The sequence below is a fragment of the Elgaria multicarinata genome, chromosome 18 (genome assembly GCF_023053635.1).
Source record: "Elgaria multicarinata webbii isolate HBS135686 ecotype San Diego chromosome 18, rElgMul1.1.pri, whole genome shotgun sequence".
Lineage (NCBI taxonomy): Eukaryota > Metazoa > Chordata > Lepidosauria > Squamata > Anguidae > Elgaria > Elgaria multicarinata.
The window spans coordinates 8,038,289-8,063,016 of record NC_086188.1 but is presented as its reverse complement, the minus strand read 5'-3'; the positions used below and the strand labels follow the sequence as shown (position 1 = coordinate 8,063,016).

The 24,728-nt window shown below is 42.4% G+C and overlaps 1 protein-coding gene across 5 annotated transcripts in view; it reads right to left on the bottom strand.

The window, feature by feature from the left end:
- SFSWAP (splicing factor SWAP) overlaps window positions 1-24,728 on the bottom strand; it is a 110,838-nt gene that overhangs the window by 61,033 nt on the left and 25,077 nt on the right. For 3 of the 5 annotated variants that reach the window (XM_063144066.1, XM_063144070.1, XM_063144071.1), the window contains exons 8-11: window positions 12,783-13,032; window positions 9,612-9,743; window positions 9,155-9,248; window positions 135-306 (exon numbers count right to left, since the gene is read on the bottom strand). In XM_063144066.1, coding sequence (XP_063000136.1) covers window positions 135-306; window positions 9,155-9,248; window positions 9,612-9,743; window positions 12,783-13,032 — 648 coding nt within the window. The remainder of the gene's footprint in view (window positions 1-134; window positions 307-9,154; window positions 9,249-9,611; window positions 9,744-12,782; window positions 13,033-24,728) is intronic. The other 2 variants (XM_063144067.1, XM_063144068.1) reach the window with 2 other exon arrangements.

Below are 24,728 nucleotides of genomic sequence, written 5' to 3'. Positions count from 1 at the left end.
GGTCCCCCCAACTCCCATCTTTTAGATGAATTCAAGTGTTCAAAGACTTCTTTTCTTGTCAATGGCAGAAAGCAAAACAAATGTAAAAAGATTAGGTTTTGAAGTCTCTGGTTCCTGTACCTACTATGACATACCTTTCATCATTTTGCCATCATTGACAATTTTGATGATGCCGGAGTCATTTTTATTGTTTCCCTGGTTAGGAGACTCTCCATCTTCAGAAGTGTTGTCCGTGGGAAACTGAGCTTCTCCGGATACCGTGCTGGCATCATCTGCAGGGACATCCTCAGATAAAGATGCTACCTGCTTAAAGAGGGGGGAGGGAGAAGACATGACACACCTCACTTTTCAACTGAACACAAAAAGCATAAGGCATACAGTTAAAAGTGCTGGTATTTAAACAAAGCCACAAACTGGCAAACCCTGCTTATTAAGAATCAGGTTTCAAACAGACAATCAAGTGCACTTTATTATTTACTTATTATCTGCAATATTTCTATACTGCTCAATATCTTAAAAAGATTCCGGAGCAGTGAACATAGGTATAAACAGTAATAAGAAAGAAGATTAAGAAAGCAAATTAAAATTGTTTGATTTAAAATAAAGAACCATACAGTTTGGGTGCATGCTCTGGGACATCGAAAAAAACATCCTGCTCATAGAAAGCTAGCATATCAAGATTAGGACAGAACCTGCTCAAAGTTGTGCTAGTTTTCTACATGAGAGTTTCAGGTATGTGGGAACATTGAAACATGCAATACCCCATCTGTACTATGAAGTGGAACTACCACAGGAGTTCAGACAAGCACTTTGTCTGAAGATGGACATCAGACAGTCAATGATAAGACCGTCAAGGGAGAATTTTATAGGAAGACATGGCTTCAACATTTCTGAAAATTTCACTAACACTGAAAAGGATGGAATTAAATTGGAGGAGTTGCAAAGGGACAGATGACAGCATGAGAACAGTGGCCGCTCCCATAGCACCAAGCTTGGGGTCATGTATAAAGCAGTTTATGGAGACCAAGGGAAACACAGACTCTCAATCCATTCTGGATCTCTCAGATTCGAGCCACAAATTCTTTAAGAACTGTACCAAGTCTTCACAATACATTCATTATATTGTTGAACTGATACTAGCTGACCTGCTTATTTAGGAAACTTTTTATCTACTTGCTATTAACAAGCTTGGAGATTTAGAAGAGCAGGTCTGCGGAAAATACGGTTACAATGATTCAAGGGTATTTGACATTGCTATTTCATGCCCGTTACGCCGTTCAAGAGAGTCGTTAAAAAGCAGTGTGCTAATAGCTTCGTAATAAGAACGTACAAAGTAATTCTAATATAAGAAATACTAAGTGTAAAAGTTAGGGTTGGTTTTTAAAAAAACCCAAAACAAAACACCCCACTGAACTCTTTAAGAAACAATCTTAAAAGTTTAGTTTCGCTTATCTGCCGCAGCTAATGACAGCAATAAAATTTAAGAGTGTTCATGGCATGCACTTTTAAGCATTAGTAACTCCCACTGTTAAAAAAAGAAGAAGAACACATTAGGCAATAATGAAACTGCAGTAATAAGAATTTATCCTCACAAGAGAAGGGGGACGCTCAAGTTAATTGGCTTAATTTACACATAGAGGACTTGTGCCATGATTTGTTTGGCAAGTAAGAGCTGCAAGTGAAAATATAGCATGATCTATGAAAGACAGAGACAATGGAAGCTCCTCTCTCATCTCACACTCTTGCCCCGCTCGTGCTCTTCACTCCTCTGATGCCATGTTTCTCGCCTGCCCAAGGGTCTCTCCTTCCCCTGCTCGGCTTCGTCCATTTTCTTCGGCTGCCCCTTACGCCTGGAACGCTCTTCCAGAACATTTGAGAACTACAAGTTCAACCGCAGCTTTTAAAGCTCAGCTAAAAACTTTCCTTTTTTTCTAAAGCTTTTAAAACTTGATTTTGTTCTGACTTTCATACCGTTAGTTTTACTCTACCCTGTGCCTGTTTGGTGCATTCTCTTCCCCTTCTTATTGTTTTATTATGATTCTATTAGAATGTAAGCCTATGCGGCAGGGTTTTGCTATTTTATTGTTTTACTCCGTACAGCACCATGTACATTGATGGTGCTATATAAATAAATAATAATAATAATAGAACAGATACTAGAAGGCAATGAGGTGGGGGGACCTTATGGAACTAGTTATAATTGAATCAAACTGTCCAGGCCAGTATTGTTTACTGAGCTGCAGGTGGGCATCTGAACATAAGAACCCAAGGAGTGCCTTGTTGGATCAGACCAAGGGTCCATCTAGTCCAGCGCTCTGTTCCCACAGTGGCTGACCAGCCATCGGCCAAAAATGAACAAGCAGGACATGGTGCAGCAGCACCCTCCCACCCATGTTCCCCAGCAACTGGTGCACAAAGGCTTACAGCCTCGAATACTGGAGGTAGCACACAACTATCAGGGCTAGTAGCCATGGATAGCCTTTGCCCCCAGGAATTTATCCAACCCCCTTTTGAAGCCATCCAGATTGGTGGCCATCCCTACATCCTGTGGTAGTGAGTTCCATAATTTAACTATGCGCGGTGTGAAGAAGTCCTTCCTTTTAATTGTCCTGGATCCCCCACCAATCTGTTTCATGGGATGAACCCTTTGGGTTCTATTATTTTGAGAGAGGGAGAAAAATGTCTACCCATCCACATTCCACGCACCATGCATAATTTTTTACAACTCTATCATGTCTCCCCTTAGCATCCTTTTCTCCAAGCTAAACAATCCCAGTTGATGTAACTTTCCCTCGTAGGGGAGACACGCCAGCCCCTTAATCATTTTAGTTGCCCTTTTCTGCACTTTTTCTGGTGCCGCTTCAGACGTTTTGGAGCCCACTAGCCTATCCCTGGTTTATTCCAACTGGCAGTAGCTCTCTAGAGTTATATCAGGCAGGGACGTAATTTCTCTTTCCTGGTCCTGCCACCTTTTAACTGGAATTGCGGGGACTGAACCTGCAACCTCTGACATGCAAAGCATGAACTCCACCCGTGAGCTGCTGCTGCTTCCCAAAGTAGGATCTTGTCATCAAGTTGGTAAAAAACACAGGTATACTTCATACTAGAAGGGTTTTCAGGTCTGGCCTCAAGGTGTTACAACGCAAGCGAAAACTGGGCTCTTGCTTTTAGAATGCACCCCTTCCTATCGCAAGCTCTGGGCATTTCTAAACTTACATAAAAGCAAAACGGCTGCAAGAGCAAAAGCATTTTTAAAAAACCTACCATGGCCTAGAAACTGGAGATGTCTGCGTCAAAAGATGCCTGGGTAGGGATGTGAGATTCTGGGAAATCCGTTTCATTTGAGCCTCGTGGGAGGCAACAAGGGAGAGGGCCTTTTCAGTGGTGGCCCCCCAATTATGGAATAATCTCCCCGTTGAGGCTCGCCTGGCGCCAACATTGTCATCTTTTCGGCGCCAGGTCAATACCTTTCTCTTCTCCCAGGCATTTAACAACATATGCTAAGTTTTTTTTAATGTACCCCAGAACTGTTGTTGTTGAAAAAGGATACTGTTTTATGCTGTTGTTTTTATATTTAATATTTTTTTTACGGTTTTAAATTTTGTATACTTTTTAATGTCCACTGTTTTTAACTTTTGTAAACCGCCCAGAGAGCTTCGGCTATGGGGCGGTATATAAATTTAATAAATAAATAAAAATAAATTTCCGTAGCATATCCAGTCTAGGAAGTGGGGATGGACTGAATTTGGGGGGGGGGTTTGTCCCCAGAATCAGTGGAAACGTTGTGTATTTTTCCCTAGCTCGGCTATTTGCACAAATTGCAGGAAGGAAAACGCGCAAATTGCCACCATTAAAAATAAATAAATGGAAATCTGTGTATTGGCTTGACAGGGCGAGTGCTGCTGGTGGATCTACAATTGGCAGTGTCATTTTCTACTCAACAACTTCCCACTACATCTCCCCTGGCTGCCCCACCCCCAAATCAAAGAATTTACAATTGTCCAGTAAGAAGGTGTACTTCTGATGGTTGTGAATCACAACTGTTTGAGCTGTGAAAAATGCTTGGAAGCTAATGATGCACGTGAGATCATCAACAACACATTTCACTAAACAAAATAGAAATCCTACCTCTAAGCCACTAAAGGTGTGTGTGTGTGTGTGTGTGTGTGTGAGAGAGAGAGAGAGAGAGAGAGAGAGAGCATTTAAAAACCTTTAATGTTTGTGGAGAGCTCTCAATGGAAAGCGTTGTTAAAAGAAGCATTAGTGCTTTTACTGTCACTTCACCAAGATTGGTGGAGAAATAAAGTGACTAGGAATTATTACATTACCATGAAGCAATGCTCAGAACAGGCTCTCAAAGACTTTAAGTTCTTAAGCATTGATGTACAAATTGAGAACTAAAGATTCTTGAAAAAAAGAAAAGGAAAAGAAGTTTAATGTGCTGTTCTTTAAAAGGTTGTTAGGCTGCCTCTCCATAGCCAATTCTAATCTTTTTAAAACAGCGTTTAAGGATTTCCAATTATGGAGTGGGTCTCATATTATAGGTTTCAGATTCTGGGCATTTAAATAAAAATAAAATAAAATAGAGAGAGCAGAAGTGTTAATTCTGCACCTCTTGAAAGTGTTTAAACACTCAGATGATGATGTACAGGGAAGAAAAAGTCTTCCCCCCCCATTCTGATCAGCAGCAGATAGTTAAGAGGTCATATTTTGAATGGAGCAACGACTGAAGGATGAACAACATTGGCTCTGCTTACTAAGCAGACAGGCTGGCAAAGCCTATGCGGCAGGGTTTTGCTATTTTACTGTTTTACTCTGTACAGCACCGTGTACATTGATGGTGCTATATAAATGAATAATAATAATAATAATAATAATAATAAGAGTAAACCCCCTTCCTCCCTACTTCTAAGGAAGATCCAAGGCTGAACTGTGGAACTATCGTGCCATTCAGCCGCTCCTGAACCCGCCAAACATGGAAACAACTGAGGGGCACAGGGTGAGCGAATTCTGCCAAAGTCAGTGGGAGGAGGAGACTAAAGACCCCTTTTAACTGGAAAGTGGCAGAGCAGAAATCTGCTCAAAACTGTATAAAAAGGGAAGGTGTCTTTAGGATTAAAAGATGTGCTAAAGGCCAGATGTGAAACCACTGGGGTTTAGATCAGTCAAGCACCCTAGGGTGATAGCTGCCTAACTCTATTCTGTGTCTTGAGATTAAAATTTAAGGCAAGAAACGCTGTTACTTAAATAAGCCCAGCTAAACAAAAGCAGCTTTTCAGTACTTTAATGGCTGCTGTTTCTTAGACAGACAGACCTAATCACACAGGCGGCTGAAACGCAATCTTACTTTTAGGGTCCGTACATTGTTTGCTCAGAGAACCAAAAAGATTAAATAAGAGACTGATTCTAGTAACTCATACAGAACGCTTGCATATCAAATACAGAAGCAACTGCAAAGAGTTATCATCAGCGATGTTGGCAACTGATAACACTGAATTGTCTGAACACAAAACCTCCATTTCTATAGCAAAACGTTGTCCGCTATTATAAAATTAAAAAAGAAGCCCAGGCAAGTTATTTTCTAGCAAACGGATTTAGTTTTCACAGTAACTCAGGATCCAAAGACCTACTTGAGCTTACAGGAAGGCCTTGTGCTACTCACTGTAATTGATGTTTTGTACAGCTGACTTCCACATCACAAGCTGCTTTGGAAAGCTCCTCTTGGCCCTTTCAATTTCCAAAGTAGTTTGCTATGTGGCACAACTACTGTTTGAAAATAAGCCTGGGGTTTTGTGAGTGTCTCCCCACCAGGCGTCAACAATCCCATCTGCCAGGGGCCAGTGGTCCTGACCTCCGGCCAGAAAGACGGCCAGCAGCACACAACCTCAGCCTCCTCTCTCACCTCTTCTGAGGGTTAAATAAGAAACAGCTACAGTCTCCCGTGGCGTTTCTTATCTTACCCAAACCTCGGTGCGAGTGAGGCAAAAGACTGCTTCTCTCTCAGCCCTCTCCGTATGCCGGAGAGGCTCTTTTTGACTTGCGCTGGGCTATGGAAAAGTAAAGAGTCAGCAGGAGTCTCTCTGGTCTCCTTCAGCGTAAATGAGAAAGGCACGTGGTGAATGCTGCAGTGATGTTTGCAAATCCCTGGCTCTCACCATGTCGGTCCATTTGCGACACACTAAATAGCTAGAAAGAAGAGACAGCCAACTCGTTTTCCAATGCCATCAAGGAAAGGTCTATTAATCGCTATTAACTACGATTATTAAATGTGTCCAGAGGCCGTGGACCACTGGATGGAGAGGGAGGTGGAAACAACAGGAGAAAAACGAGAGCGATTCCCCTTCGTGCCCGGCTTGTGGCTTTCTTGAGGGCCGGCTAGCCACTATGGGAAAGAGGCTACTCAAGTAGGTGGACCTTTGGTCTTAATCTAACAGGGTTCTCATATTCCAAATGAAGAGAGCTTCCCGGCCTTGTCGCCCAGAGACAATTCTCACTTGCTGTAAGCGACAAGCTATTTACAAGTCCAGTCTAAAACCTCTCTTGGGCTCAAAGAACTAGTTCCACAGTCCTTTGGAGCCTAGCCATCAAATCTGCCTGATAAGGTACTAGCGCCTTTTGGCCCAGCCGAAAATTAAATTAAGGGGTTCAGAGAAGGGTCAAAACGATTTAGTCAAAGCTCTTACTCATTCACATTTCCCCTGAAAATGTGAAGAGTTGTTTTATGCAACATTAAACTGAATATTGAAATTGTTTAAAATTGGAAGAGTAATCGGATTCATTAGTACACCCACTACTAATTTCAAGAGCAACCTCATCCACACTATGGAAAACATGCGTGAGATAAGTCGTTTCCTAGCAACAACATTGTGACTTTACTGTCTGCTCTATAAAATCTGAGAATGTGCCTTGCAAACTACTCAAAGCTGCTTAAACGGAAGACACCAACCCAAGCACAGGTTTCATCAGGGGACTTATTCATGTCGGTAGGCTGCCTAGACAAATGCAACACTTCAGAGGGCAGCATGGCTACACATTCCAGAGACAGCTTGGGTAGAATTGTCAGCATTTAATTTGCTTTTACTAACACCGGCACCGCTGGGACAAGGCAAATGTCATTTCTTTTCAATGGATGTGCACATGCCATCTGCAGGTGTATCAGAAACATCCAGCCGCAAAGGGAAAGTAGCGATATTCTGTTCCTTTTTCCCCAGGATTGGGTTTATAAGCGGCATCTTCAGTACAAGTGGAACAACTGAACTCATCCTAAGTCTCTTGTTATGTGGCTCAATGCTCTCGTTTGTCCTTGAGCGGAGGGGAGAGCTAAGCCTGCTGAGCTCCTAAAGACACCCACTGCCTGTCCCTCATAAGTAAGCATTCAAAGAGATTCCATTTCTTAGTTCGTTTTGTGTATCATGCAAATCTTAACCCTGCAGGAGTCTTCAAAGCAATGCAAGGGCTCCTTCCGTGGTTTTTTTTTACCACTGGCCAACCTGTGAGTCCACCTGGTGGTCCTTCTGCCCCCTTCCTCTGGACGGAAGAACCTGGACTGTCATCAACTGCCATGGGGCAGGAAAGTCTGCTGTTCACACACACACACACACACACACACACACACACACACACACACATACACCCCTCCAATATCTCTATTATGGCCCTATTCAGACATAACTTATGGTGCATGGTGGTTAGCACTAACCATGCCAAGTGCACCTGCCATGGCCTTAACCACACTCTACCCTAACCAGCCTTTTTGACTGCATGTAGCTTTTCCTTGCAGGGTGCAGGAATAGTTTCTCTTCTTTTTTGTTTGTTTGTTAATGTTTTTTTTTATTTTCTACATTAATTAAACATACATTACAGTAATTAAAAAAAAGAAAACATCAAACAACTGCTACATACATATTGAATAAACGTTGAATACATATATGTTGAATAGATATTACCTATATATTATCATACTACAACGTAATCATTCTTAACATAAAAGTGCACCCCCCACCTCGGGATCTATTCCTGATTCCAAAATCTTATCGTTTCTTCTGCTGGCGGTTTCCCACTTCCCTTAGTAAACACAAATATTAAGAACTGTTTCCAGATTCCTTCAAACTCATTTATTTTAGTTATACCTTTTCTCCACTTAATATTACAAGTCAGTTTATCATTAATAGCTATATCCCACACTTCTTTATACCATTCTTCAATAAAATATTCCCCTTGAATCTTCCAGTTCCTAGCTACCATCAATCGTGCTGCAGTCAGCAAACTCGATATCAGCTCTTTAGTTTCTTTTCCACATTTTACATCTTCAAATAGTGACAGTAATGCAATCAGGAATAGTTTCTCTTCTATAACTGCTTGGAGAGCCATGGGACGAGGTTCTAGGGATGTCACTGGCATCCGAGTGGGGTGGTGGCATCCGATGGACCCCTCCCGCCCAGCTTCCCTGACTCCCATCCGCGAACCACCACTTACCTGCCCCTGTTCTGCTCCTTGGGTGAGCTGCTTGGTGGTCCATAGGTGCCTGACTCCTCAGTGGGCCGCCATTTTGTGTAGTAATGGTGACTCGTTCTTTTCCATAAAGGACACCTTACACAAATGGCAGCCGTAAAGCAGCCCCATACACAAGATTACAGGTGGTCAAGCAGCTCACCCAGAGAGAGGCAAAACTGGCAAGGGAGTTCCCCAATCAGGGTATTACAACAGAGAAAGCCCTTTCCTTTGTTCCCCACAATGGTACCTTGGAGGCTGAGTATGCAGCACAGACTTCTGGGGATGAGAGGGATTGTATTGGAGCAGGCGGTCCGTCGGGTATCCTGATCGGAAACTGTTTTGGTCTTTAAAGACGGGAAATGGGTTCCCTCATACTGGCTCCGATCAAACTACCTTACAGCAACTTTTTGTTCAAACTCTGAAGCTCCCAATCACATTTTAAGGGAAGCCTCCCAAAAAATGCATCACAGTCGTCTAGCCTTTATTAAAGATGGCCTATTGTTAGCTGCCATGAGTTGCCTTTTGCAAAGTTAAAGTGGGGCATATGTTTAAAAATAAATAAATGCACTGGAACGGGTTCCTTTGTTCATGCCCCTTTGAATACAGCATACCAGAGAGAAAAAAGATGCGCCATTGTTGAATCTTAGTTTTAAAAACCTACCTTTGAGCTGTCGCTGGCCTCTTTCTGAAGGAAGAATTGTTTCTTAAATTCATAGTAGGCATTGTACTGGTGCCAAGGCTGCAGGAACTCAAACCTGTTAAGAAAGGAACAAAAATGTAATTTGTCGGAAAACACACACCGACATAGCAGGCATCAACCATCATTTACTATTCTACCACCCCAGGCGCAAGAAAGCTATTTGATATTCTGAAATATAATAACTTATGCCTAAATGCCCAGAAGATATATATGTTTAGATGCACAAGCTCCAAGATTCTTGGGCAATAATGCTTTATCATTAACTTCAAGTAGTTCCTTGAATTTTAATATAAGGAATTACAACGCATTACTTCAACAAGCTTTCTTTGCAAAACAGACTGTCAATAACAGAGGGGGGCAAGCTGGTTGCTTTCATGTATCATTAAATGAAATTAAGAAAAAAGCCACTTGGGCTCACCTTGGATCATTCTTGGCACGAACGCTGGTCTCAAATTTAATCCCATTCCTTGCCACGTATTCAGCAAGCTTGTCAATTACAGGCTGGATGTCAGGAGGTGGAGGTATGATGGCAACCACAGGAGGAATTGTGCTGGAAAGCGTTGAGAGTTTTATTATTTACAGAAACAGAGGAACACAATACGGCCACGTTAAACCAGAGGAGTCCACTTTTTATACGAACACTAATATTTTTGAGAAAATGTAACATCCTTCAAACGCCTCCTGAATACATGCCTTTCTTAGACAAGCTTTTCCTGGACTATAACTTATTCTGGTTTCATACGGTATCTTTAAAGTTTCAAAGTGTTAAGTCTTGACTTTTGTACATTATGGTTTTAATTGTAAACTGCCCAGACAGCCTCAGCTATAAAAATGTAATAAATTAACTTAAAAAATATCTGATGCTCCAAAAGTGAGGGTTCTCAAACAAGAGCGATTTATATTGCCCTAGAAGAAATCCAGGCAAAAATAATGTTACGCACATTTGCGTAAGATCAATAGATTTGAACCATTTATTTTGTCACCAAGATTTGCAGTTTTGCAGGGTTCAGAACGTATTCAAGTAGGGCGCCAGAGAGCAAGGAGTAAGACAAATTGGGATGGCTACTTAGGACCATTCTCCATCAGACAACAGCTCTATACTTGATTTCCACCCACCCCACCCCTGTGCCATCATGAGGGCCAGCAACTTGCTTCAATCAATCACAGTCCCACATTTTAAAGCAAATGCTTTTCTTGCATGTTGATAGGCACCACACAGGCTATTCTGTTTATATTTTACAATTTAATGTTTATTATCTTTTATTCTCATAACACACAAAAGGCAGTTTAAATACGCTTCACAGTAAGTAACAGGATAAACAGAAGTGCTGGAGCACCTTTTATAGCACAACTGCTGAAAGATTTTAAGTTGATGAGACTCTAAACCCAAGTCCCTTCTGTCACACAGCTCATTGTTTTGCTAAATTACACACGGCCCAAACAGGGATCAATTTCAAACAAGAAAACATTAGTATTTGAAGAGTTTTCAAGGCAACAATTAGCTGGCCTGAGGATTTATAATGGGACTATAGCTAAACTGAATTAAACAATGCCGAGTGTACTACAAGCCACTCTGGTGAAAAACGGTTGTTTTGTACTGAAAAGCTTAATTGGAGACTTAAGAAACATTTCGAAAAGTGAGAGAATGCCCTTGAGTACATCATGCGTGAACCAAATCTGGACAGCAAGGGCACGCCAACCATTTAACACTTTCTCCCTGGAGATGCAGCAAAGCCTCAGCGTCCTTAGGGTGCAGCAAGACGTCCTTTCACTTGAGCTGCCTTTTTAATAATTAACATTTAGCCATTTTTTGAAAAAAGCAAAGCAGGCTGTAATTTCATATACACTGGGAGAAAGAAAATATGTTCCTATATCCAGTTCTGCATAAGTAAGAACTACCAATGACTATTTTCTAAAGAGAGAGAGAGAATGTGCAAAATTAAAGAGTGGTTTGCACTTCTTTCCATGCAGACATGTGCTGCTCGGAGCTGCCAGCCTGGCTAGTAGCTGGGCAGCAATCCTCGGGGAGTGCCCGTTTCTATGAACCAGCAGCACAATTTGGAGGCTGAATATGCAGTTATGGTTATGTGTGCTACTTTGCAGCTCAGGGAGAAGCTCCACCGCGCTCACGGAAGCGACAGGGGTTGCGCGTACAAGTCCCCGCTGGGAGCTGCTAGGTCATACAAATGCGAAAGCCACTCCAGTGCTGCCTGGCTGCCAGAGGGCTGTGCAGAAACTGCACGGAGGCTGCCACAAAGTGTGAACGGGCCAAAAAAGCATCAGGAATACGATCAAGGTCTTTAAATATTGTATCACAAAACATATTGAACTAACCGAGCTAGAAGTCTCCTTTTTAGGACTTTCCCCCTTTTTTGTTTTAAAAAGTACCCCTCCCGCCCCCACATCCAAAGTAAGTGCATTCTCAAAAATTCTTTCAGGGTGACACAGCGGGGCATTTTCATGACAGGGGTTAGTTGCAGCTGAAATGTCTTTTTGTATTATTTATTATTATTATTATTATTATTATTATTATTATTATTATTATTATTATTATTATTTATATAGCACCATCAATGTACATGGTGCTGTACAGATAACACAGTAAATAGCAAATGTCGTACGGTTTTGTAACAGCCAATGTGTTCTAAAACAAAACGTCTTGCTTAGTTATTGTGGGTCGGGCTCCAGAGTACGTTGGCTGCACTTAGCTCTGACGGAAATCAATGTGAAAAACTAGACAAGAACAAAGCGAAACCCCATCGATTTAAGTGGAAAGTAAGTTCAGCTAAATTAGTCTGCATCTGTTATGTGCATTTCAAGGAAGGCATCCAACCTGAGCCTTCCGGGCTAAAAAATCTGAAAGCCAAGAAGGGATTGCAAAAGGACTTTGCTGATTTTTGACTCTGATCACCAGGCCTCCATGCAGTACCACAACCTTCCCCAACCTGGTGCCCTCCAGATGTGCTGGGGCTACGACCCCAGCACACACACTTACACCCAGCCAGTCATAGTCCAACACATCAGGAGGGCACCAGGCTGGGGGAAGCTGTGATATCACATAAGGTAGGATGACCATATGAAAAGGAGGACAGGGCTCCTGTATCTTTAACAGCTGTATTGAAAAGGGAATTTCAGCAGGTGTCATTTGTAAATATAGAGAACCTGGTGAAATTTCCCCTCTCATCACACCAGTTAAAGAAGCAGGTGCCTTGCCTTCTTTTAAATCTGGTCACAGTATAGCTCCTGCAGCTTTAACTGCTGTGATGAAGAGGAAATTTCACCAGGAGCGACATGCAGACAAATGCTGAAATTCCCTTTTCTATGCAAATGTTAAAGATACAGGAGCCCTGTCCGCCTTTTCATAGGGTCACCCTACATAAGGTTTTCGGCCTGTCCCAACAGAAAGCAAAAAAGCTTTGGCTTACTTTCAAACAGCTGTCTATCCTGCGTTTGGGGAAGGGGTTACCATACAAGAAACTTAAGTCTCCTTGGGAGAGGACAAGGAGTTGTGTGGTTCACTGGATCCTGGCCCTGAAATCTGCTTTTGCTCAAAGCCAAACGCAAAATAGTCAGGCAGAAAATGCGGTACCTGGAGGAAGTATTTGTGGCAGGTATTACTCCACCGCCGTCGTCAGTTGTTTCCGAAGATGAGGGCGGCGGCGTGGTGCCAGGAGGCGGGGGTGCTGTGATTGTGGCTACTCCAGTTGTGCTAGACACAGTCACTCCGGCCGGCAGTGCGCTGTAGTAAGTGGCCATGTCAATTCCGGGGGGCGGAGGGGCGAGGCAATACGTTCCATCCGGCAACATGTAGTAACTGTAATACATGGCTGCCACAGCTGCTGTAAGAAAATGTTTTATGATCAAGGCTTTGGGCAGTTTGAAGAGGAAATAAAAAATTACAGCAAGACAGTTTCACACACACACACAAAACCTGTCTGTGCACCATTGTCGTCATCACAAGAGAAACATCGCTTTCGTTTGAATTTCAAACTTCCTAATGGGTTATCTATCCATTTTTTCTTGCATGGAAAACGAGGAGAAGCGTTCTGCCGACACATTTGGGTGAAATGAGGCAGACACATCCAAGGCCAATTGGAAACGGCACCAGGGCGGACGAGGAAGTAAAGGGACGTGAAAAGAATCCCCCCAAAACATGACATTTTCCCTTCACTTGTTCATTCACTTTGGTATTCCCGTTTAGGCAAATTAAAACCATGCCTGCCTGATTAAAGTAAGGAAAACGCAGCCGCATTCGAAGTGGAATTGCTTTCTTTTCGGTCAGGGAAAGCAGCACGGAGAATCTTCAACGATCAGCAGAACTTCTAACAGGCTGCTGGAGTCCCAATATTCTCGGTACCATTAAAAATGTGTGTTCAGACTAGAGATTTAAACATTCCTGGCAATTTTACACCATGGGGGCGGGGGGAAGCATTTTCTTCCCCAGACAAAAATTGGTAATTTTGGAAAAATTGAAAAATAAGCAATACTTATATTTTATTGCACATTACAGTTTTAAAGACACTTTGTTGATTTTAGACAGACTTCCCCAACCGGGTGCCCTCCAGAGATCTTGGATGTCAGCTCCCGTCAACCTTAGTCAGCATGGCCAATGGTCAGGAATGCTGAGCACAGTAGTCCAACTGCAACAAAGAGGTGATAACCTAACACAGTATAAATGAAAACAAGGAAGTTAAGGCAACAGGTAAAAAAATGACATTTTATATACTAAAATATAATGTTAAAAATAACACAGAGAGAGCATTTCACAAGTACAATAATACAACAAGACAATCAGAATGCTAGACAGAAAACGCTCAGTAAATTTGATCCATTTGGCCAGACGCGTTTTGATCCTTGGTCTTCCTCAATGGCCCCTTTTGGCTGTTTGGAATACCTTCCATGGGCTTCCTTTGAATATTTGGACTCATACCGTATATTGTGGGGAGTGACATCTGATTTTGTTTAATTTTTGGAACTTTAAAGTCAGCCCCAAGAGAAAATAGCCGATAATACTAATCAGCTTGGCAAGCTAGCCATTGACGAAGACCAAGGATTGAAACGCGTCTGGCCAAATGGATCAAGTTTACTGGGCGTTTTCTGTCTAGCATTCTGATTGTCTTGTTGTATTATTGTACTTGTGAAATGCTCTGTGTATGTTATTTTTAACATTATATTTTAGTATATAAAATTGCAATTTTTACCTGTTTCCTTAACTTCACTGTAGTCCAAAACATCTGGAGGGCACCAGGTTGAGGAAGGCTGGTGTAGGAACATAAAGCAGCCTATATGTTCCCAAAGTTATATTATGTATGACTTGGTTTACACATAAAATTATCATTATATTTAAAAACGTTTAAAAGTAAATCCAGTTGGTTGTCACACAGAGGAGGGCAACCAGGATCTCTTCTCGATCATCTCAGTGTGCAGGACACGGAATAACGGGCTGAAGTTACAGGAAGCCAGATTCCGGCTAGACATCAGGAAAAACTTCCTGACTCTTAGAGCAGTACGACAATGGAATCAGTTACCTAGGGAGGTTGTGGGCTCTCCCACCCTAGAGGCATTCAAAAGGCAGCTGGACAATCATCTGTCAGGTATGCTTTAGGGTGGATTCCTGCATTGAGCAGGGGGTTGGACTTGATGGCCTTACAGGTCCCGTCCAACTCTACTAGTCTATGAATTATTGCCTGAACAAACTATACTTTTAAATTTAATATACAAAATCCAAAGCTGTTCAATATTTTAGTGGGTGGAGAAACAAAAATGGTCCCTGGGGAAAAATGGAGGAAAACTGAATTGTCGTTTCCCGCTCCCTGGGCTTCCACAACTCTAGTTCAGGCAATTCAAATTCTGCACTAAGAAAAGCTACAACCTGCATAAGTTACACAAATTGAGCAATTCCGTATAATTTATTTGATTATGTGTAATTTATCCTGGCTCTGGAAGTATGGCGAGGGGGTGGCGAAGGCCTGCCTTCAACCACTGGAAGCCTGCCATACCCGGTATCTTCAACTTCAGCCAACACACTTTCAAGTCTAACTTCATAGCCACAAGTGCTCAAGACAGGCTTTATATTTGATTATGCATTATAAAGAAGCAGAGATCACACACGGCCTTGATTACTGCTTTCATTTACTAAAGAAAAATATATATGTTTTTGTACTTTTAGGGTAACTCTAGTAGCTACTAATGCCAAGCTTGGAAATTACTGCGCAGGGCTGAATTATCCCAGCTCCTGAACTGTAAAAGAGCTTAGGTACCAACACTCTGCCAACAGGAGAGCTGATAGGGAAGAAGCAGCTGCCATCCCAGTCCTTTGGGCTTAGATGCCTACGTTTCTCAGTTTAGTGAAGAGCCAGTGTGGCGTAGTGGCTAAAATGTTGGACTGGGAGTAGGGAGATCCGGGTTCTAGTCCCCACTCAGCCATGGAAGCTCACTGGGTGACTTTGGGCCAGTCACAGCCTCTCAGCCCAACCTACCTCTCAGGGTTGTCGTGAATATTTATTTATTAAATATATATACCGCCCCATAGCTCTCTGGGTGGTTTATGAACGCCGTCTTGGGTTCCTTGGAGGAAAAAAGGTGGGATATAAATGCAATAATAAATAAATAGTGTTTGGGATGCTTCTGAAAAGGGCTGGACAAGTAATCAGACTAGAGAAGACAAGGAGCTGATTGAGAAACAGAAGGGACCCCTGAGATTAAGGGGACCAACTCACATTAAAGCCTGACTGTTAAGCCAACATAAAAGTTAGAATAGTGATGGATTTCAAACTTCTCCAGTGGAGAGAACTCTGTGGAGAGCAAGGGTGCACTCCCTCTTTGTTGGGATGATAGCCGGGCATGTGGGACCTATCTGAGAATGCCCCCCCCCAAAGTGTGCACCTTAGAACACAACCAGTATTCCCTGGGCCTGCGCACTATGGGGCATTTAGTAATAACCACACGTTTTCAGGGACACCTGTCTGGTTGATTTCATGAAGGAGCCCAGGATTTCTTAAGATTCCTTTCCTGTTATTTGGGTAGAGAGCCCACAAAATTCCTAGGAACTCACATAAGAACATAAGAAGAGCACCGCTGGATTAGACCGAGGGTCCATCTAGTCCAGCACTCTGTTCACACAGCGGCCAAACAGCTGTGGGCCAGGGACAAACAAAGCAGGACATGGTGTCCCTTCCACCCATGTTCCCCAGCAACTGGTGCACACAGGCTTACTGCCTCTGATCCTGGACGTAGCACATAACCAACAGGGCTAATAGCCATCGATAGCCTTCTCCTCCAGGAATTTATTCAGCCGCGCCAGCCCAAACTCTGGGGCAAGTTTTATAAGTCAACAGAACAGGAAACTATGTGCTCCGCTGTCAAACCTTGACACGAATAAAACCTCAGAAGCGCTCGTGTTTGCAAGCCTTTCGTTATTTTATCATCCCTGCTATACATGCATTACAGGACTGCCAATTTAAAGCAGCTCAGCTGTTTATGGAATAATCACCTGGCTGTCATGAGTTGTGAAACGACTGCATAATGCATGTCTTTCACAGGCGCAACAAAAAATTATGAAGGTTTGTATCCTCCAGAGACAAAAAAACAAAACAACCCCCCCATCAAGTTCACAGCTGTTAATGCTCTATTCTATTAAATATACATGTATGAATTCCTCATTTGTGCATCACCAGCTGACTATGCCATTGGGAACAGAGTTGTTTTTGTTTCTCCTGGAGTTCGGTTGCTTTAATCCACAGTTCCTCAAACTGTGCAACAGTGAGACATCCCCCACCCCCCCACCCCCAAAAGGTCCCTCTTGTTGTTTAGCAAAAACTTAATAAGGTTGTGGCCAGTGGCGAGAAGATTTTAATTGCAGGTGTAAGACTGGCAAATCAAATGAAGGAAAAAGAAACATCTAACAAGGAGTTAAAAGGCCGGGGAAGGGGGGGGAGGTTTGAGATAATAATTGACCCAAATTGAAATCTCCTATTTGTGATATAGATGATCATTCCTTAACATGCTACCCTCCAGGCATGGTGAACTGCAACTCCCAAGAGTCTTCAGGGGGTGGGTGGGGTGGACTCACATAAAACCTATCCTGCAGAGAACCTAAGAAATTCTACTTGCACTTTAACTTCCAATCCCTTTCATGTATCAAGTCTGACGAGTTCATCATTGAAAATGGTCTAATTATCTGAACAGCCCGATTGCTGCTTAAGGCTTTTCCTGCTGAATCAAAGATAATGACATCTTTCCACCACATTTCTTTAAAGGGGTTTGGTGTCACAAAAGGGAGACGGATGCCCAGCGTTTTAAAATGAATTGAATTTACCAGTACTAAGTCATCTAGAAACTTCATCTTGAGATACGAGCAAAAGGTCAGCTGTTATGTTCATAAGCTTGCGGAGGTAAGATGCAGACAAAAACAATTTGCTTCAAAATGTAATCATGCCACTACTTTGCCTGGAAAGAATGACGTTCTACAATTTAACCACTGAATTCCTGAAGCGCCGGGTTTGAAATATACAAACACGAGTTACGATAACGTCTATATATTCATGAAGTATCATCCACTGGTAAGAACATAAGAAGAGCCCTGCTGGATCAGACCGAAGGTCCATCTAGTCTAGCACTCTGGTCAAACAGTGGCCAACCAGCCATCGGCCAGGGAACAACAAAGCAGGACATGGTGTAACAGCACTCTCCCGCCCATGTTCCCCAGCAACTGGTACACATAGGCTTACTGCCTTGGATAATGGAGGTAGCACACCACCATCAGGGCTAGTAGTCATGGTTAGCCTTCTCCTCCAGGAATTTCTCCAAACCCCTTTTAAACCCATCCAAATTGGTGGCCATCACTACGTCTTGTGGTATTGGGTTCCATAATTTAACTATGTGCTGGTAGCCTATGAGTGGATGTTTAAATGATACATTTTTTTAAAAAACTAGCTCATTCTTTCAAACGTGTAACTGCCACAACCTGTTCCCATTAAAATCATTTAATGGAAGCTACTATTGCATTCCTGTCCTGTTCGTAGTTTTCCCACAGGCACCTGGTAAGGTGTTGTGGAAATGGAAAGTGGGACTAGATAGGTCTTTGGCCTGATCCAGCATGAATCTTCTTAGATTCCTATGGTATATTTTAGATGCTTATGGTGAGGAATATATCATGATGAATACTGTAATAAAAGTATCAGATATGTCTAGTTTCCTAAGTTTTCATTTCGAAGTTGTTCTAGGAAAACTAGATCTAAAACTTTTTTTCTTCTGGAAAAAGTAATGGGTCAGTAATGAACTTGGCACATATTTTTTTCTTTACAATGCTTACATACCGCCCATGATCAAACTGCTTCCAGGGCAGTTTACAACATATATTATTGCTTGTTTAAGCAAGCTCTTCCCAATCTCTCAGAGATTTCAATGAGCCCTTTAAGCAAACTGAGAAGATTCCAGGCATATCATTAACTAAATGAAAATCAAATGCTAACAAATTGAAATTTCAGCACCATGTGGAGCTGGCGCTCCAAAATTTGACAGCATGTAGGAATCATTTTGCAAATTCTGACTTTTAAGCAACCTAGCTTAGGTTCAGTTGAAGAATACCTTTTCATACCCACCTAGAACATAACAGCCTTTTACAAGCTTTCTGTCATATTGTCAAAATAACAATAAACTACCCAGTGAAGGGGGGTGGGGAAGGACATTTCCAACTATGTCCAAGACATATCGGTACCAGCTGCTTCAGCAGTTAAGACCACAAGCCAACATTGGTTAAAAATTAACTTCCTGGTGAGAAGTACATGAACACCGGTGATTTCAATCACAGCGCTTCAGCCTTCTAGCTATTAAATGACAAACACTAATGGCAGAAGACTCTGCAGTAGACATGCCTGGCTCCAAAAGCAAGCAATAGAACATTTCTGTTAATCTTTAGACAATATATGTTAAGATTCTAATGGATTTTCCCCACCAGTATATCAATTACCTAGGTCAGGGGTCCTTCAAGTTCAGTAATTCACATACTGTTTCTGGCAAATTGTTGCAACCACATCTCAGCCTATAGGACAACACAAGCTAAAAACAATAAGTCATCTTTCTGCCCTTACTTGTCTGCCAAAAAACACTAGTCACGTGGAAAGGTCAGACGTTGCTAAGGGGAGGCTAAAGGGAGATGTGTACAAAATTATGCCTGGTGTGGAGAATGTGGAGGAGACATTTTCCTCCCTCTCTCAAAATACTAGAACCAGGGGACATCCCATGAAGCTGACTGGTGGGAGATCCAGGACAAATAAAAGGAAGTACTTCTTCATACAGCACATAGTTAAATTATGGAACTCATCACCACGGGATGTTGTGATGGCCATCAATTTGGATGGCTTTAAAAGGGGGTTGGATAAATTACTGGAAGAGAAGGCTATCAATGGCTACTAGCCCTGATGGTTGTGTGCTATCTCCAGTATTCGAGGCAGTAAGCCTGTGTGCACCAGTTGCTGGGGAACATGGGCGGGAGGGTGCTGTTGCACCATGTCCTGCTTGTTGGTCCCTGGCCAATGGCTGGTTGGCCACTGTGTGAACAGAGTGCTGGACTAGATGGACCCTTGGTCTGATCCAGCATGGCACTTCTTACGTTGCAATAATTGATGATGAGGGGCAGGAGGTTGGATATGGCAGCATTGAAATTCAGACCTTCTACATACAAAACATGTGTGCTACCACTGAGCTACGGTCTGGCTTTGTTGAAGGCTTAAGTCCTTCTGTATTATCCCCTATGAATGACATTTTTTACATTACTGATGAGAACATGGAGGGGGGGAGTGAATGGGAGGTAAGAAAACACCTATTTCGTCAAGAGCTCCAAACGAAACAGTTCACTAGTATACAGCCGTAGCGAAGCATTGTACTCCCAAAATACAGCAAAGATTTGCAGAGTTCACAGTAGAAGGCAATCTCACACTGGGCCATGCTGACAAACCTGTCTGTAGAGGTCTGGTAAAATGCACGCTTCACAAGTAAAATAATTTCTTAACAGGAAAAAGAATATTATGTGGGCAGAGTAGCGCCTTTTTTTAAAAAAGTATAAAAACGGCTGCAAATTGTACAAGTAGCATTTTAGAGGGCAACAATGTGGACCAGTTCTTGCTGGCACCAAAGAGATTTTGGGCTGTAGATGATTAAACACAAAAGGAAGTAATGAAGGGGTACAAAATGTTGTCACTGCTTTCCGTCAAGGGAATCGCCAAACATCCGTCATATCCTTGTAAAAGCAGCATACAAAGCGCTACCAAGGCTAACATGCAACGTTCACATTCGACATGTCTGGGCTGCTAAACCAAAATGAAGCCTCCTGAAAAAAGGATCCACTACGCCATCCAAACACTGCAAACCCATCTTGGACACTGTTCAATATTTGACTCCATTCGCAATGGCACTGCATAATTAAAAATGGATACGAGCATATTTGCATGTTTAATTTATCATCTAGTGCTGACAAAATCAGATTAGATTACATCTGAAGTCTTAGTTGAGAGTGAGTTGCAGACTGAATTATGCAACTGAGCCTGGCCGGGTTCAGATAGGCAGGCTCCTCTGAAATGACAAGGATATCAGCTATTGGCTGTGGCAAGAATAATTGGCTCTAATTTGACCTTGTTCAGCTTCACATTGATTAAAATAATGTGAACTAAATAGAATAATGAAGCTATGATCTCAGGGATGGTGGGAGTCTTCACATATTGCAAACAGGCATGGCATCAAACGTAGAGTTTAGCATTTGGGCAATCTTAGCCAGCATATTACTGTTTGATATGTTTGTAGCCTGCATCGTTGCAGTGCAGGCAGTATGGGAGCTGCATTTAGTGAATGCTCAAAAACCAGAGAATATCTGAGGGCACGCTTACCCGTGGGTTGGTTTTCAATAGCTCATGACTCCTCTGTGATGGAGAGGGACTCAGCAACAAGAACAGGCCTTACATGCCGAAGGTCTCAGCTTCAATCCTTGGCATCTTTAGTTAGAAGGTTCAGGTAGGAGATGAAAAGCACTCCAGAGACCTCCAGGGGTCCCAATCCAGACCTCCTGGAGTCCCCAGAGGGCCCTGCACCTTTCCCCTCAAGTTCCAATCATTTGATGGTTTCCCAAATTCTGTGCATTGTTGAAATGCCTCTCCTAAAGTTTACTACCTGGGAGCGAGAGCTCTGAGCTAAAACATGTGGCTATTTCGGGTATTTTGGCCCCATCCTGTTTTGCTTCCTGTCTCCGCTCACCGCTGGAATGTGGTCCCTGAAAGCTTCTACAAAATGGAATCTGGCCATTGGAATGCATCCCTACTGGGAAGCCACTGCTCGTCAAGAGTAGACAATTCTAGGTGGACAAATAGGCTGCTTCTTATGACATCCCCAAAACTACCTTCCCTGCCCGGGTAACCCCATCTCCACCTCGTTCCCACCCAGAAACAAAAATTCAAAAGCACTGAAAACCGAACACTCACAACTACACACATACCCCCAATCAATAGCCACCCCCTGCCCTCTGTCACAGGCTGGCACTGTGAAATTAAGACCCATGCTTTGTGCTGATCAGCATACGTTCCCCCCACCCCCAATGCTGTCTTCCAACTGCCACTTTCATTTTTATTATGTCTTTGGGGATTTTATCAATACTGTAGGAAATTAGCATAACTAAGAAAATTAGGTTTAGGCGAAATGATAGAGGAATCACTTATTAAGACAACTATTTGGTGATTAGCGTTACGACCTTCATTCATCCAGCCTTTAACTCACTTTAATATTTAATATGCAATAAACGACTACGCCACTTTATAATTTCAGTCTCGTATTATGGAATGGACAGGAATAACATTGTCACAGTAGCTGAACAGTCCTCCGAGAAAACTGTTAGAAATGCAAGAAACCCGCCCCTTGTATTATCTTAAATGAAGTCGTTTCTCACTGGAAAATGAATGCAAACAAAAGACCCACCAAAAGGTTTGTAGCTGGAAAGAAAAAAACCCAATATCTTAAAAGGATAAGACTCCAAGGGGATGGAGCAATCATTTGATGCTCTAATCTCAAAAATGTGACTATCCATAGTCTTATTATTTACAGATTATGGTTTAACACATCACAAATACATCAACATACAGAGATGGCTTTCCTGGTCTAGAACACTAGACTAGAATCAGTTTCTTGGGTAACGATCATGAGACTGCTTATCAGTTCAGGGTTGAAGCTATGCCCTAAACTACTTTAAATGCAACGTAGCTACACTCAGACTTCCCTTCATAGAAGAGGTAGCACTCTCAATACTGTGAATTCATACAGAAGCAGGAATGAATTGGCTGCAAACCGAGCAAACAAGTTTTAAAATGTGACATCAGGAAAAACTGTAATGAGATGGCATTTATAATAAGAGAGTTAATTAAGGAAACGTTTTCACCAGGGATACTACTGAAATAAGTACAGGTTATGGAGCTGACGTAATAGAAAGGAGCACAAATAAAGGAGTACATCAGTTCTCTGTCATCTATATTTGAAACCTAGATAGATTTGTACCCAGCAATGTATTCAGAGCCATTTTTAAATCACTGCAGAGATGCAATGTTTAAAAGCAACCAAATGAGTTAATTACTATTCTGACGGCTAATAAAGGCTTAACTTTCAAGTGGAGGGGTGCTCCGCTGTCCATGTTGCTGAATCCAATTCCGAATTCCTGCCGAGACTAGAGATTGATTAATAAAGACCTTTTACTAGTTCAAAATATGGCAGCCGGGCTGGTCACCGGTACACCTAGAGGGGGGACCACATTACACCAGTTTTAAAATCTCTTCACTGGCTGCCAATTAGTTTCCGGGCGAAGTATAAAGTGTTGGTTATCACCGTTAAAGCCCTACATGGTTTGGGTCCAGGCTACCTGCGGGATCGCCTTCTCCCGTACAATCTGCCCCGCACACTCAGGTCCTCTGGGAAGAATTTACTCCAACCAACAAAAACGAGGCTATTACCCAGAGGACCTTTTCTTCTGCCGTTCCCAGTTTGCGGAATGGCTTGCCGGGAGAGATCCGTCAACTTAATAGTCTTCCGGAATTTAAGAAAGCCATAAAGACTGATCTCTTCCGGCAGGCCTACCCAGTTGAATTTTAACCCTTTTTTAATGGTGTGCTGCTTTTAATAAGAGCCTTGTGTGGCGCAGAGCGGTAAAGCAGCAGTTTCTGCAGCCAAAACTCTCCTCACGGCCTGAGTTCGATCCCAGCGGAAGCTGGTTTCAGGCAGCCGGCTCGGGTCGACTCAGCCTTCCATCCTCCCGAGGTCGGTAAAATGAGTACCCAGCTAGCTGGGGGAAAGGTAATAATGGCCGGGGAAGGCAACAGCAAACCACCCCGCTATAAGGCCTGCCAAGAAAACATCAGCGAAACCTGGCGTCCCTCCAAGAGTCAGCAATGACTCAGTGCTTGCACGAGAGGTTCCTTTCCTTCCTGCTTTTAATAATGTATTAGTTTTAAATGTTTTAATTAGTTATATGATGTTTGCATTTGTGTTGTACCCCACCTCGATCCAGAGGGAGAGGCGGGTAACAAATAAATTATTTATTATTAATAATTACTACTACTACTATGAACACCACCATATGAACACCACCTGCAAGGCCATTGGCTGGGAATTATGGGAGTTGCAGTCCAACAGATCTAGAGGGCTCCAGGCTCGGGAAGGTTATATTACACACATGGCAAAATGCTAACCTATCTGGGAAAAGACATTGCTTCTCACAAAGATGCTCTATACTAGGCACCATGACAAACAGCAATATCTAGCCAGCTGATTTATTTGCGGGTGCAAGCAGAGGTCACAACACTGCATGAAACAGAAAACAGTCCATCTCTACTGTACGAAATCCTTCACTGTGTCCCCTGTAATAGAACTAAACTATTCTCGCAGAAACCAACGAAAATTTTACCATTCATTGCAAATAGCAGCGATTTTGTTAATGGTCTGGACAGACCGTCTAGTGGATTATGCCGAATGGTTTTAAAAGACCAGACTTGCAGGTTAACTTTTTTTTTTCTCCCCTCAAACCTAACTCTTCCATTCATCTTGAAATATCAGCTGCAAGCACTCTTTCAATTGATTTATCAATTTTCCAAGGTTATCTTGTCTCACTGTTGCTACTGCAAGCCTGTCTGGAAACATTATCTACTGAAATGCTATGCTGTTACTTCAAACCAAAAGCAAGATGCCACGAATATCAAAATGTGCATGTGTCTCATCCTATAATCCTAGTACAGCTACTTTCTATTTTTCAGTTAAACTACTCAGCTTATTTTATACCATTATCACTTAAGGCAGACCTGAAAAATTACACTTTTAGGGAGAGAGTGGAGAACAGCATACATAAAAAACTGACTATCAGTTCTAAAAACAGCTTTGAGATGTATCTTCTCTTCATGAGTTACCAACTTGTGCCATGTTTTACAAACCATCTCCTATTACTCTCAAGAAATTTCACCAAGACAAGTATTTCCAATGAATCTAGTTAAAACTGCGGCAGGAGAGGAAGAGG